Source organism: Balaenoptera ricei, chromosome 16 (genome assembly GCF_028023285.1).
Source record: "Balaenoptera ricei isolate mBalRic1 chromosome 16, mBalRic1.hap2, whole genome shotgun sequence".
In the NCBI taxonomy this organism is placed as follows: domain Eukaryota; kingdom Metazoa; phylum Chordata; class Mammalia; order Artiodactyla; family Balaenopteridae; genus Balaenoptera; species Balaenoptera ricei.
The window spans coordinates 33,030,891-33,046,812 of NC_082654.1; the positions used below are offsets into that span (position 1 = coordinate 33,030,891).

At 46.4% G+C, this 15,922-nt stretch overlaps 1 protein-coding gene across 1 annotated transcript in view; it reads left to right on the plus strand.

The window, feature by feature from the left end:
* Window positions 1–1,474: 1,474 nt before the first annotated feature.
* PDLIM1 (PDZ and LIM domain 1) overlaps window positions 1,475–15,922 on the plus strand; it is a 47,096-nt gene continuing 32,648 nt past the window's right edge. Inside the window, exon 1 of the mRNA XM_059899857.1 lies at window positions 1,475–1,681. Within this exon, the coding sequence (XP_059755840.1) occupies window positions 1,586–1,681 (96 nt within the window). The 5' untranslated portion in view covers window positions 1,475–1,585. The remainder of the gene's footprint in view (window positions 1,682–15,922) is intronic.

The window sequence follows — 15,922 nt, forward strand, 5'->3', positions numbered from 1 at the left end:
TGCACAGGGCTTCTGGGTAGGTAGGCCAGGATCACAAGGAGACAGAACACTGGGGCTCAGGTGCCAGGATGAATTGGAGCCAAGAAAACTATGAAGAACCTGGGACCCAAAGTTCATAAGGTTGGCCAATGTATTGCATTCATTAAATACTACATACTAGGCACTATTATTAGGTGCTGGGATACAGCAGTGATCCAAACAGATAAAAACCCCTACCACTGGGGAACTAATGCTTAGGGGTGACCGGGGGGTACAAATAAGTGAAATATTGAGTATGTCAGATGGTGATAAATACAATGGGAAAATAAAAGCAGAGGAAGGTGACAGGGTGTTCTAGAGAGGAGGCTTTAAATAGGGCTTTCAGAGATGGCCTAACTGAGATGATGACATCTGAACAAAGGGCGAGCCTTAGGATGTCTGGGAGAAAAGCATTCCAGAGGCCCTGACGCAAAGCCTTGAGGCAGAAGCAACAGGCCAGTGTGGGCTGGGAGCAGCACAAGGAGATGAGATCAGAGAGGGAGTTGGGGCCATTCTGTGGGTGGCCCTACAAGCATTTTAGGCATTTCAGCTTTACTCAGAGGGAAGTGGGGGACCCAGTGGACAAGGAGATGTGGTCTGATCTGGCGAGGAGAACGTACTCCAGGGCGAGGGGGGCAGAGCCCAGTTAGGAGGCTAGTGGCAAGTCAGCAACCCAGGTCTTCGGACTCGACCCAGTTCCCTTTCCACGCACTTGGTCCGCCTCAAACTTGAGGTGTGAATTGTTGGGAAGAGCAGAACCTACAGTGAATCCAGCCGGGAGGAAAGGTTTCTAGGAAGGTTTTTAAGTTCACTTACAACTTCGTACGTTGGTCTCATTCGCACCAGAAAAGTTCCAGTGTGGGGTTTTGGCACGGGGAGCCTGGGCGACAGTCCAGTTACACCACGGACAAGCTGTGTGGCTTCTGGCAGGTCTTCTAACCTCTGGCCGACCCAGTTAATTCATCTGTAAAAATGGGTCTATAAATGCTCTGACTGCTTCATATTTTCAAACGAGATCACTCGAAAGCACCTTTGAAACATCGTTATCGTTTACAATAAAACAAATGTGAAAATGGAGCTGACCTCAAAGAGATGACTTTGCACAGCACTTCCAAACTCTTTCAAAAGCGCCAAGCTTTGTCTCCTTCGAGGTCACCGGAACCTACTCGCCTCTCACCTAGCGCCCGCGGCGGGGCTGGGAGTGCCGCCGGGCGGCGGCTGGCGCGGGAGGGAGGTGGCGCTGGGGGCCGGGGCGGGGCTGCTGAGATCCCGAGACCCCCGAGCTGACCCCAGACTCTCTCTGCCCGACTCTCGGCCAGGCCCTGTGCGGGCGCCAAGGGCGGGAGGGCAGCTGCGGACCGCGGGCGGGAGGACAGGCGGGGCAGGCGGCGGCGACGCGGCCTGGGCGGAGCCGCCCCCGCCCTCCTCCCGCCCAGCTCCCGCCCGCCCCAGGCTCCCCCGACCCGCGCCGCGCTCTCTTTCTCCGACAGCCGCCGGGGAGCCCAGCGCGCCGCTCCGCGTCCTGCCCCGTCTGTCCCCGGGAGTCGCCGACCGCCGTCGCCGCGCCATGACCACGCAGCAAATAGCGCTCCAGGGCCCGGGACCGTGGGGCTTCCGCCTCGTGGGGGGCAAGGACTTCGAGCAGCCTCTCGCCATTTCCCGGGTAAGAGCAGCCTGGGACGCGCGGGGAGCGGGGCCATCCCGGGCTGGGGAGCGGCGTGACCCAGAGGGGACCTGGGGCGGCCGGGGCCCCGCGGGCGCTGTCGGAGACGGCGGCTTCCGGAGCCCGGGACGGAGCCGGGGCGGCCGGGCGCAGCCAGGTGCGCCAGGTGCGCCGAGCGCTTTCCGCGCACCTCGGGCCCGCAGTCCCCGCCGCGCTTGCCAGACGCCGCGCTCCCGGGCGAGCCAGCCGGCTGCGGAGCACCACTTACCGCGTCCGCGGGGCAGAAAGGCGCAGTTTTCGTGCCTTCGCTCCGGAAGCGTGGCCGGCGCGTGGACGCGCTTTGTCAGCGGGTGAAAGGCTCAGGGTCCCCACAGATCCCGCACGCTGGGAGATAGCGCTTCCCCGTTCTAAACAAGCCGCAGAGCGGCGGAAAGCAGTTTGGAAGTAGCAGGAACCACCTGGAAAGTGAGGTGGAGAGGATGGGAAGTTTACTGGGGCGGGGGCGGGGAGGGCGAGTGAGGTTAAACGCAACAATCGAAACAACTAGTTTCTCACTCTTTGGACTTGATCCATGGCCAGGTTTTACCTCTCTAATGTCTTTTGGAGCAATGGCGGGATTTTGGAAACAGACCAACCCGAATAAACCCTCTTGGACATTCCACTACTTCGCGGGAGATGGCCGTGCCATATTTCTGCCTGGCATATCGGGATTATCAACTGATCAGCCCTTTTCCCCCATAAATAGGGGTGCGGTGGGGTTCCCACCTTATGTGTTTGTATGGGGGAAGCTGGTGCTTGAAAAATTCTCAGAGGGTCCTCATCTGTTTGGAAGGGCCCAGGTTCAATCGGAGACGACCAGGTCCATCATCTCCAAATAAAGTGGAAGCCCGAGGGAGACCCAGACTCATTGTTTGGAGGCCCAGACTCATTGTTTGGAGGCCCAGGCTTTGGTCATCTAGTCTGGGCTAAAGGCAAGGTTGATGTCCCACTGAGAGTTGCTACATTCAATGTGCCACCAAAAGGCGGACAAGAAATATTTTTTGACTGAATGAAAAAAGGGAGCGTAAAGCACCCTCTGGTACCCAGCTTTGCTAGGCCTATCATTCCATTCTTGGGCTCATCTGCTTTCTGAAGATGACCCTAGACCTGCCTCCCCAGCCATCTTAACATTCCTCCTTTTTCTTGGAGCGGGAGGGTGGAGAGGGAAGGGGAAGATCCCTATGGGTCTTTTTGACTTAGGTCCTTGCCTCCAGCCCCCGAAAGAATATGGTGGGAGGCACAGGAGGAAAAGAATTGGGGCTTCCTCTTTGGCTTCTCTACAGCCACAGTCCTACCCACATTTCCTTGCAGGTGGGCCCTAGTGGAGTGATGTCTTCTCTGACCATCCCACTCCCAAAAGGGGCAGGTGCTTCAGTTCTTAGGCCCTGTCTTCTCCCTGTCTTCCACCTGCTGTCCCCAGGGGACAACTTTGATTATTCTTGCAGGTACATGCTGTCTTCCCAGCCACCAGCCAGATTCCTCAAGCGCAGAAACTGTGCCTTCCCCAAATCTGGACCCCTGCCCCCAAGGCTGGTACCGAGCTGAACCTGGCTGTGCCCAGTAAATCTTTGCAGGCTTATTAATAAATGCTTATCCAGGGAAGGCACATTTAGACTCGCTTACCTCATAGTCCATTTGTCCCCACTCTTTGTGTCTATAATTAACCTGTCAGCCGGCTCAGCTTCTGAATTTATGTATGACATGAAACCTTTTCTTAAGAACTGGAGAATACGGCTTCCTCCAAGGAGCCGGAGCTGGAGCTGGAGGGACAGATTGGGGGTGATTTAAAAAAAAAAAAAAAAAGAATTGAGAATATATTGGCCATCTGTTAAAAGGGCAATTACTGCCTGTTTTTAAAAGACTTAATGCAAGTGGCCCTGTGCAGGAATGATGGTATGGGGTGGAAAACACAATACTGTGAATTCTTTAGTTTGTACCCTCATCTGTTTGTTTATTTTTTTATTAGCACATGTCTCATGAGCATATAGCATATTCTAGAAACTACAGAGCAAAGCCCTGGAGTCCCAGAAATGAGAAGACACGGCTCCACTCTCAAGGTGTTCATGGTTCAGTGAGGGAAGCTAATCTTTATAACGCCCTGGGTTGTGCTTTAATTGAAAAGTGAAAGTGACTCAGAGGAGGTGACATTCTCTTGCTGACAGTAATTTACCTGTTTATTCATCTCATTATTCCCACATGGAAAAAAATGTGGGCCTCCTAACTTCCTGGGAATGGGAAAGTCATTGTCATAAAGGGTCCCTGAGGTAGCTGTCTGAGATCTGGTATAGGTTTGATTTTTGCTCTTACTTGAGCTGTACCTGGGGTGAGTCTTCTACTGTCTGTAGCTGCCTTTTTTATCTCTGCAATGGGGATAACTCCAGCTATTGGCTGTGAGTTAAGGTATGTGAGATTGGTCTGTAAACAGTGAACAGTAGTGAGGAGGTGTGAGCATCCACGAAATTATACACACATTCTGGTTGGTAGGTGTGCTAGATTCATCATTTGGGGCAGATACAGTTTGCTATGGTTTTCTATATGCAGACTTTGAGCCTCCACACCAAAGCAAACCATAAAATTAGGCTGGGAAAGGAGTGCCTTTTATTTAAATAGCTATGTTTGCTTTCTCTTGCATGAATTATTCTGGTATTGGCTTCATTCTTTTGTTAAACTACTAATGCTCCTGAATATAACTCTGTAATCTTGTATACTTGAAATTATTTTTTTCTTTTTTAACTTTTTTATTGTGAAATTAAAAAGTCATAAACTAAAAATGCACAGCAAATGGTTATAAAGTACATACCTGTAGAGTTACCACCCAGGTCAAGAAATAGAACATTGCCAGGACCTCAGCAGCTCACTAACCTACCTCCTTGTTTTTAGCCAGTTTCTGAACAGAAACAAACAGAACACATTTGTGTGTGTGTGTGAATAGCTGCTTTTGTTCCTCAATATTTTCATCTTTGTTATTGTGATACACTTAAAATTTCAATCCAGCTCTCTAACTTTGAATGGACATAAACTATCTTTCTTCCTTTTACCAGTTTCTCATTTAAGCCTCTACCTTGGACTCCCTGACGATCCAGACACATATTTGCAATTGTCCTCTTGAGATTTTTTTTTCTCTGTCAGTTCCTGCTCCAGGTCTACAGTTGTCTATCTCCTTGAGTTGGGTTTTTTTTTTTTTTTTCCCCCTCGTCAATTTCTTATTTCCTCTAGTTGCCTTCCATGGAAGTCTTCAGAGAATCCACACCCAGGCCAAAATTGCTGCTGAGTTTATGTTGACTGTTTTTCCTCTCCCAGCAACTGACAAAAGGCAGGAAGGCGCGGGGCCAGAGATAAGGAGATGCTCTCGGTGGGAGGAGTTGCTCATTTGCCTCTCGAGTCCTGGGGAAGTCTTTGCTAAGAGCCTCTGGTTTTCGCTCAAGTATCCTAAGGAGTGTTTAATAATGGATACTCTGTAGTCAGAGGGTCTTTTCTGACTTTAAAGAGTGTTATTTCCAGACTCAAGTAGGCTTACATCATGGCCTTAAGGTCGAAAGAGCAGGGCTTATCTGTCAGATTGTGAAAAGTGAGAATTGTCCATAAAGGCTCATTATGCATTAATGGCCCTTGCTCAGTACTCCCTCATTCTGTGAAATTGATCACCTGGGAAATATTAGCTGCTCCAGCTGATCTAAGGAGAGGAGGAAGAGGATGAATTACAGGGAATGGCTTGGAAGTGAATGCTTGAGCCTACTGGCATGAAATTCACCAAGCCACGTTATGTCCCCTTGACCAGAGACCCTGCCCCTTACCCAAAATCCTGGATGCCAACCTTGCTGGTTTGTCTTTGAGGAGGAGAGAGCAGAGAATGGTGTTAAGGTATTGCAACGGGGCAGATAATTGAGAGGAGGTTATCATTTAACCACTGAGATCACTCTCCTACTCTGAACAGGACTGGGAAAAGCACCAGAATTGCTCTTGTGCTGGGACTAGTTAGGAGTGGCTTTCAACCTGTGCTCATTCCCTAGGCCGTACCTTGCCATTGCTCCCTGGAGGAGAGGAAAATGAGTATTCTTTGCCTTTTACAGGGGAGAAGCTCAGTGCCCATAGGTTAGGTAATTTGAATTTTCAAATTTTTTCAATGAATGAACTACTTCTTAACTTCTTTGTAAAGGAAAAGGTAAAGGCTCATTAAAAATGAGCAAAAGCCTATGTCAGAAAATTAATTTTTAAAGGATGATTTGACTTCCAGTATGTCTCAGAGGAGAGCCTGGAGAAGCTGCCAGAACTTCTGTATGGTGCCTGGTAGAGTGTCCAGGGCAGGAACTCGGGCTGAACTCCAGTCCTGAACACCACACTGGGTGACCCCAGGTATGTCACATGCCTTCTCTGGGGCTCAATTCTCTGTAAAGATAAAATAAAATAATAAATAAGCAAACCAATGGTTTTGTACCCTTTGAATATGAGGGCCCCCTTTCTTTTATTGTTAAAAAGTGTCCCAACCTCTCATATGACATTAATTGTACCTTCAACCACCAGTTGATGAGAAAACATAATATGAATTCAGAAATGTTTTCAGATGAATTTGGGTTGTGTTATTCATCTGTGAATATCTATGCCCAAATGACTCTTATGTTAATCACAAGAGCCTCCATTTACACTTGGAAGATTTGTGTGAGCGTATTTATTTGATTGGCTTGCAGCAATGACCATAGTTAAACTGTATATAAGACTTTTTATATGCCAGGCAGTGTTCTAAGCTTAACATAGTCTTTCAGTAATCCTTACAAGTATCTTGTGAGGTAGATACAATTAAGATAACCATTTTATAGATGAAAAAACTGAGCCATGGAAACATTAGGTACTTTGCCCTTGTCATACAGTAGTGAGTGGATAGAGCTGGAATTCGGCTGAGCAGTCTGGCTTCAAAGCCCATGGCCTTAACCTCTATGTCATAATAATGTTTTAACAGTAGCTAATATATTTTGAATGGCTACTCTGTGCTAGGTGTGCACTTGCATTATCTTTTTCTGTACTCCCCACAACCCACGACACCGGGACACAGGACACACAATACATACAGTAAATTGAAGAGCTGGGATTTGAAGTCAGACAGATTGACTCCCAGGCCAGCTTTAACCACAGTATTCTGCCCCCTGATAAGCCGTAACTGTCAATATTTCATTGATGATAATATTACCCAGCACCCAGGTCTGAGAAGTGCTAATGGCGGGGCAGTCATCAACATGAGGGGTAGGACTCTCCTGGGCTCCTCACCCCAGAGCCCCTCATGCCCATGGGGGTTGGCTGGGGTGGCCTCAGCCTGAGTGCATCCTAGAGAGCAGCACCTCCCCTTCCTGTTTCTCCTGAAAAGCTAGAAGCCATGGCCCCACCTGGGAGAACTGACAGACCAGCCATAGGATTCCATGGCCATGTGGGCAGGGAAGAACAGAAGAGCAGAGGAATTGGATGATTTGCCAGAGAAAAGCCTCTGTAGGTGGCCAGGAGGGGATTTGGGGGCAGTTTTTATGGCAAATGAAGATGACCAGGGAGTGGACAGATCCACCTTGCCCAGCCAAGGATGGGCCTGTGAAGTGGCGGCCAAGCCAAGTCCAGAACAAAATGTACCCATGAAAACCTAAGATGAGAAAGGTAATTTCTGTATGGCACTTAGCACCCTGTGTGATTGTTGATACTGTTATTAGCACCAGCGTGGGTGAAGTGGAAAGCTCATCTGTAACTGAGGTCCGTGGTGTATTTTCATATGTGTAGTACACTGCCTTCTCAGTAAATGCCATAAACATGAAAAACACCTTTCTGAAGAACACTCTGGTCTTGTAGGAGGCCAGGTTCTTGACCAAGGACTCGGCCTAATTTTAATAGGTATGACTACTCATGTCATACCAGATAAGAAGATAAGGACATAGGTATGACCTATATAGGATAAAGTTGTCAAATGCATACAGATAAATTCAGGTGATGCAGCAATGATTTACATCCATTTCTTTAAAAAAAATTATATAAAAATAAAAATACTTACACTTCCACAGCTGTACGTGATCAGACCCTATGACCCAACAATTCTCCTAGTTAACTGCTCAATAGAAATGTGTCCGCATGGCACCAAAAGACATGTCAAGAATCTTCAAAGCAGCACTATTCACGATAGCCCCAAACTCGGAACAATTCAAGTGTCTAACAACAGTGGAATGGAGAAATAAATGGTGGTATATATAAATGTATTTATAAACATATAAATAATGATATGAAACACTGCAGCCGTGAGAATGAAGGAATTACAACCATGCACAATGGCACGAATCAGACAGGCAGACATATGATGTTGAGAGAAAGAAGCCAGACATAAAGCATAAATACCACATCATTGCAGTTATATATGATTAATCAGGCAAAATTAATCTATAGTGTTAAAAGGTGGGATCACAGTAACCTTTGCCAGGAGGTTAGTGATGGGAAGGAGGCACGAGGGGCCTTTGGAAGTTCAGCTAATGTTCTGTTTCTTTATTTGGTGCTGATTCCATGGGTGCGCTTTCTTTGTGAGAATCCATCCAGCTGTTTATTTACAATTCGTGTCCTTTCTGTATGAGTGTTATGCCTCAATAAAAAGCTTACATTAACAACCCTTGTGCTTATTATAAAAGATCAAATAATATAAAAATGTGGACAGCCCAAGGTAAAAGCCTTCCAACACCTTTCCCCAATCTTACTTCTCAGAGATAAACACTGTTTAACGGTTTGCTGCAAAACTTTTCAGACTTTTTTCCATTCACGTAGCATTTTTAAAAATCAAATTACCATGTCATGGTGAACTATTTGGATGTCACTGCTTTGTACTTTCTGCCTTATTTTTAATGCAGCAAATCAAGAATTAAAGCTATCTTGATGTCATGGGAAAATGAAGTCTCGGTATCAGCCTGATCTAGGTTCAAACCTTGTCTTGTCCCTGTATTAGCTGTATGTCCTCAGGCAGGGTTAGCCTCTGAAACCTCAGTGCTCTCATTTGTAAAGCGGGAATAATAGTCCTTGTCTTCAAAGGTTGTAGTGAGGAGTAAGATGATGTCTAGAGAGAGCTTAGCACTATGGCTAACACATAGAAGGTGTCGGGATACAGTGGTACTATTAAAAAAATATATTAATGGTAGCTACTGTGTATTGAGTGCTTATTATGGGCCAGACATTGTTCTAAACTCTACAAATGAAATCTCATTTAATCCAACAACAAATGAAGTTGACCCTATTATAAATTTTATTTGATAAATGAAGAAACTGAAGCAATGGAGAGTGTAACTGCCCAAGGTTATGTGTTTAGTGAACGGTTAGGATTTGGGTTATGGGTGGCTGTTATTGGGGCTGTTTAAAAGCACACGGGATTCACTGGGACTTGTATAGGGACTTTTGAGAGACTGATGACTTCTTGATCAATTAGTCAGGGTATTCTACTTTGCTATCTGCTTTTTAATTCTATTCCTACCTAAGAAATGATGGTTGGTCTTTCAGACTAAGAGAGCAATAAGTCTCTTTGATCGGCCACCCCTTAGCGTTAATAGCTTCCTTTTGCACCGAGTGCGAAGTGAAGCTGGATTACTGCACAGCTCAGCTACTTGGACCTGAACTACTTTATTGCCTCATTTTCTTAAGAAAACGGTTATAGAGTAACCAAGAACATTTTGAAACATTCTTGGGGTTTTCAAGCCAACTGCATAAGCTCATACAGCTTCTGTGTCTATAATGTGGCTTCAAAGTCTGTGCCATAGCCTGGGCCCACAAACAAACTGAGTCAGAAGTCTGACTAAGGAGAGTTCAAATTCCACATCTAAATGGCATACTGCAGGGCGGGGCTCAGCTTTGTCATCCAGCTCAGAGTCGTTTAAATTTATACCTAAATAGGGACTTCCCTGGTGGCGCAGTGGTTAAGAACCCACCTGCCAATGCAGGGGACGTGGGTTCAAGCCCTGGTCTAGGAAGATCCAACGTGCTGCGGAACAAGGAAGCTGGTGCACCACAACTACTGAGCCTGCGCTCTAGAGCCCACTAAGCCACAACTACTGAGCCCGTGTGCCACAACTACTGAAGCCCATGCACCTAGATCCTGTGCTCCCCAACAAGAGAAGCCACTGCAATGAGAAGCCTGCGCACCACAGTGAAGAGTAGGCCCCGCCCACCGCGACTAGAGAAAGCCCGCACGCAGCAACAAAGACCCAATGCAGCCATAAATAAATAAGTTTATTTTTTTTTAAAAAATTGGGCTTCCCTGGTGGCGCAGTGGTTAAGAATCCGCCTGCCAATGCAGGGGACACGGGTTCGAGCCCTGGTCTGGGAAGATCCCACGTGCCGCGGAGCAACTAAGCCCGTGAACCACAACTACTGAGCCTGCGCATCTGGAGCCTGCGCTCCGCAACGGGAGAGGCCGCGACAGTGAGAGGCCCGCGCACCATGATGAAGAGTGGCCCCCACTTGCCGCAACTGTAGAAAGCCCTCACACAGAAACGAAGACCCAAGACAGCCAAAAATTAAATAAATAAATAAATTTATTTTAAAAAAAATTTTATACCTAAATACTTGGACACGGCCATTAGTTCAAAGGAGGTTGTCCCTAAAGGTACATGGCACTGAGATTGAACTTGAATTCCAAATTTCTTTATTCCAGTCTTGTTTGTATAATGTTAAAAATTACTAAGTTATCATTATTTAATATTAATACACCCAACTTGTAAGGTGATTTATAGCACCAAAATACATGGCTACAAAATTTCAAATAAAAGAACACACACCATAAGATGCAGCAAAAAATTGGGGGCTTCCCTGGTGGCGCAGTGGTTCAGAATCCGCCTGCCAATGCACGGGACACGGGTTCGAGCCCTGGTCCGGGAGGATCCCACATGCCGCGGAGCAACTAAGCCTGTGTGCCGCAACTACTGAGCCTGCTCTCTAGAGCCCATGAGCCACAACTACTGAGCCCGTGTGCCACAACTGCTGAAGCCTGCACGCCTGGAGCCTGTGCTCCGCAACGGGAGAAGCCACCACAATTAGAAGCCCTCAGCAACTAGAGAAAGCCTGCGCATAGCCATGGAAGACCCAACGCAGCCAGTCAATCAATAAGTTAAAAATTTGGAACATGGAAGAAGAAAGAGATGTGCCAGGACCTTTCAATCAGGTGGTTTCTGTAATTGCATACTATATTTAGCTGTGAGTTTTCTGGCAGAGGCAAAATAGGAACCATGTTAAGTTATTTAGGCATCTGGAATGAAATAACTTCTGCAATACTCCATTTGCATTCAAGGACGTTGACCAGTGGTGTAGGGGATTTTTCTTTCTTTGTTTTGGTAAGAGATAGGAAAATACTATTCTAATGGATGTTTCTTTTTTGTTTTTGGCCTCGCCCCATGGATGGCTTGTGGGATCTTAGTTCCTACCGGGGATGGAACCCATACCCGCTGCAGTGGAAGCGCAGAGTCTTAACCACTGGACCTTCAGGGAAGTCCCTGGATGTTTCTTTTAAGGACCTTCTATGTATTTTAATAGAATGTAAGCCTTGAAGTTGTCTCTGGAGGCGCTGAGATCTTAGATCCTAATTAGTTTTTGTTTACCTGGTTAACTTCATTCAGGGAGAACTTTGGGGGGAAGGCTGGTCAGCATCTCCCTTGATGTTCCCAAACCTAGTGAGCGTCAGAATTTTCTGGGAAGCTTTAAAAAATAAAGATTCCTGGGTCCCACTGTGTAGACCAGGGGTCCCCAACCCCCGGTCCTCGGACCAGTAACTGTCTGCAGTCTGTTAGGAACCGGGCCGCACAGCAGGATGTGAGCCTCGGGCGAGCAAGTGAAGCTTCATCTGCCGCTCCCCATCGCTCCCCATCGCTCGCATTACTGCCTGAACCAACCCCGCCCACCCCGTCCGTGGAAAAATTGTCTTCCACAAAACCGGTCCCTGGTGCCAAAAAGGTTGGGGACCGATGGTGTAGACTCCCCTCAGTAGATCTGAAGTGGGATGTAGAGATCTATTTATATTTTTAAAACCTGAGGGGATCTGACGACCAACTTGTTTGGGAACCATTGCCTCATCCTTGCCAATGTCAGTTTCCCCCTGAGTTATTGGTGAGCTGGGTCAATTTCTGGTCTGAAGTTTAGATGCCAATTCCAAGGGTCAAGGTTAACAATGTTCTGTGAACATTCAGGAGATTGACCTGTATTCCTGTCTGCAGATTAAAGTCAGAGAACCTTTGAACAGGGACAGTTTTTCCCTTGGGGTGGGGTGAGGCTGCTTCAGAACTGTTTAAACTGTTTGACAAGTATTTGGTTAAAACCCCTATCTCTGTCAAAAGAGTGGCAATACAATTTATCATCCAGACTGGAACACTGTTGAAAATGAAATGGGGTGCTTTTGATAATTAAGCTGGGAAAATCTGTTGCCGTCCTGGGCAAACCAGGGTGTCTTGTAGTCCTACTCATAAAACATTTCTGCATATAATTTTTTAACTAAGCCAGTGGTCACAAGCACATTTGCATGAAGGGGTTCGGAGACAACATAAAAGAGTTTTGACTCGAGGGTGAGGTAGTGGAAAAATTAACAGCTGCAAGAAAGATGCTAAATGGCAGCTGGTCCCAGGTTTCTGTGTTGGGGGCAGTAGAGCATGGTGAGAACTGACAAAATGGAGAGTGTCTGCCTCAGCTAAAGGGGGCAGAGTAATTTAAATTTTGAAAAGCCAAGATTGTAGACTGGATTCATTTCATGGGCCTCCTCCAGCTTTCAATCTTGAGCTTAGGGAATTAAAGGAACCCAATCTGGCTGTCAATCAAACACGTAATTTTAAGTGGAAGTGCCTTTGGACAAGTCCTCTAGGGGAAGCCAGCCTCAGAATGGCTGTCCTAGAGGCTGAATTGTCGACCCCTCGAATGGGTCTGCTTCTCTCAGCTGCCATTAGGGAATATCTGACAAATGCAGTCACCTTAATCTCAACAGAGCTAGGGCTCAGTGGTTGTTTCTTGGCAGTAACTGGGCAGTTGAGTCAGAGGCTATGTTTAAATTCCTTTGTTGTTCCCCATTGTTTTCCAGATAAAGTACAGTCTTGTTAAAAAGAAAATGACAGAACTCTTACAGCCTGGTCTATTTTTACATCTCCAGACTCCTCCCCTTCCTCTCCCTTCACTTCCTGTGTTTTATCTATGCCAGTCCACGTGCTATTCCTGTAAGTTGGCATGCTCTTTTCTGCCTCCTGTAGTGCCTTTGCACAGTTTTAAGCAATGCCTCCTCCAGGGAGCCTTCCCTGATTCCACCTTTAGGCTCCCATTGCCTCTTTACTTGTTTCTAGCATCAGCTGGTGTACATACCTGTCTGCCCCAGGAGACTGTGAACTTGACAGTGTGCTCTGCCTGAATCATTTCATGTAATCTTCACAACAGCCTTTCGATGCCTGGACTGTTTATCACCCCTGTTTCATAGGTGAGAAGAGTGAGGCACACAGAGGTGAAACATCCCCCCCAAGGGTACTTAGCTCACAAGCACCAGAGACGGGACTTGAACCCTGGTCATCTAACTTCAGTAGCCACATCTTAATAAGCTACACTGTCTTTGAGAACAGACTTAAGGAATGTCTATCTGATGAGTGAATGAATGAAAGAAGGAGGTAACAGAGGAGGGATAAAATAGGTATATGCCATAATACAGAGGGAGAAAGTCATCTTTTCATTTGCTGTGGCCAGTGGGTATGCATCCAGTTTTGTATAAAAGAAATATTTAGTTATTTAGATGTAAATCGAAGAAAGTGGGAGAGCCACATCATAGTCCTATTCTGCGCCATTTAGAAGTGAAATCCTATGAACCTTCTTTTGTGTTTAGAAGTCTGACGGCAGTGCACAGGCTTTAATGATGCAGTATAGGGTGGATGTACAGATTGGCCTCTGAGCAAAGTGTCTGCCTGCGGGGGCAAAGGGTGAGAGAGACATGAGTGAATTCTGCAGAAGATGGCAGATTGTTCATTAGCGGAAATTGTGCCTAACCCCATTTATTCTCAGGCATCGAGAGTTGTGTGATCAAGTTGTATGGTCTCTGGGGAAGAAAGCTGGAAGAGGGTTTTTGAGAATGTCCATTGAACTAATTAATGGGCCTGTCTCTTTGGAGGAGAGTATAGGACTTGTTTTAGAAACTGAAGCTGACTCCATTCTGAGCCGGTTCTGATGGAATTTGACGGTCAGGAGGAAATCAGAACAGACAGCGGGGCATACTGGGTTAGGTGGACGGACCTCGGAGCCGCACAGCCCGCCACTCACCAGCTGTCAACCCCTGTTCCACCACTTCCTTCTCCATGATGATGCAAATAATGTTGGCTACCTGATAGTATCTCAGGAGGACTGGGAAATTAACCCTTGCCAAACAGTGTTTGACCATAATTAGCACTCATTAACTGATAAATACTGCTATGATTGTGATGAATAGTTAGTGTGCAGTAAGGATTGGAGTCCTCCATTCATGATGGGAACTAACCAGAGTTGGAGACACAGGCCTTCTGTCCTGAGGGCTTTTCAGTTCTGACTTGAGTATTTTATAAGGGGAGGTGTTACTGGGCCCCAGCTCAGCATAGACCAATGGAGATGGTTGTCTGACGGATGGCGAGTGGCACCCAGGCCTTGGCAGGAGTTTGCGACACTCCAGTTCCCTGTGTTGAAGGCCACAACAGATGAGTCTGCTTAATTCTGGATTTCTCTTTGGCTCTGACAGTTGGGTTTGGAGCCTCTGCTTGTGGCATTGTGGTAAAGCAGAAGGGGAATGGAATTTGGAATGAGGGGATCTGGTTTCAAGTTCAGGCTCCAACCTTTAGCTGTGTGAACTTGAGTCAGTCACAGCTTTTCCGAGTTTCAATTTCCTCATCTGTAAAATTATCTTACATGTTGGTGGTGAGGTCATCATCATTATTATCTCAACTAGGAGAATGTATGTGAAAGGGCTTTGTAAAAGGCAAATCCCATAATTTGTTTAAATCCATTTTCCCCCCAGAAATAGACAGCTCATAAAAGAATGTGGACTTTATTTATGTGTGATTCCATCTGAGTCCCACCTGATGATGTTGTCTTATAACTTTCTGAGATTTCCTTTGGCTCCCCATTAATTTGGCTTAAAAAAAAAGAATCAGACCAAAAGATAGGATGGCCAGGCCTTGACTACTCAGACTCAGGGCTCTTAAGACTGGTTCTAACTTGTCCAGGATCTGTCGGGATGTACTTAGCAGAAATGCCTCACCTCCAAGAGAGTTTGAACCAAATGCTGGAAATTCCAGCGTTCTTAGCAGCTGAGCATATGAAAGTAAAAGGAAATTTCTCTTTTCATTTTCTCAAGCTTTCTGCACTCCACCGCCCCCATCTCCTCATTTTAGTTTTGTGAGTGGTGACAGTCCAGGATAGCAATGCTGGGGAAAGTGATTATTTGATTCCTTTTGATATAGTCATTTTTTTAAAGGATGGAATGAAGCAGCATGATTACATATTTAACAACCGCTAGATATTTTGGATTCAGTCACTCATCAGACAAATATTTATTGAGCACCTACTATGTGCCAGTCACTGCTAGGCACTGGGGATACCACAGTGCAAAAGGCAGACAAATCCTGCTCTCACACACCTTACTGTTTAGTAGGCTCTCAAGCATTATGTAAACAAACCCACAGAATCGATTTACAAACCTAATTGACAAGTGCCGTGAAGAAGAGAGTGTATGAAAATGTAGACGGGGTGGGGGGTGGTGCAGGGGGAAGGTTGACAAGGGATCTAACTTAGATTGGAGGGTTCAGGAAAGTCTTCTGTGAGAAGGGTCATTTAAGCCAAGAAGTTAATCAGGTAGTGGCTACAGCAGGTGCTAAGGCCCTGAGGCGGGAAAGAAGTAAGGAAGGCCCCTGTAGCTAGAGCTTAGTAGGGGAATGACACAGTCCTGAGGAACTTCATTAGTGATTCTGGATTTTATCCAAGGGGACTTCTCTTTAAGACCATGAGAGTTGGTCATGATAAATGAGTTCAATCAGGCTGTTCTCCCTGGAGACGGAGTTTGCCAACCCAGAACCATGGCTCATCCCAAATAAAGTGATGCTTAGGGCCATTTGTAAAACAAGGGGTCTGTGTTGTTCTTTAGAAAAAGCGAAATATACATGAAGTCACACCAGGTCAGTCTTCTCCGGAAGACGGGCAGAAAATGAGAGGAATTTGTCTTTATGGCAC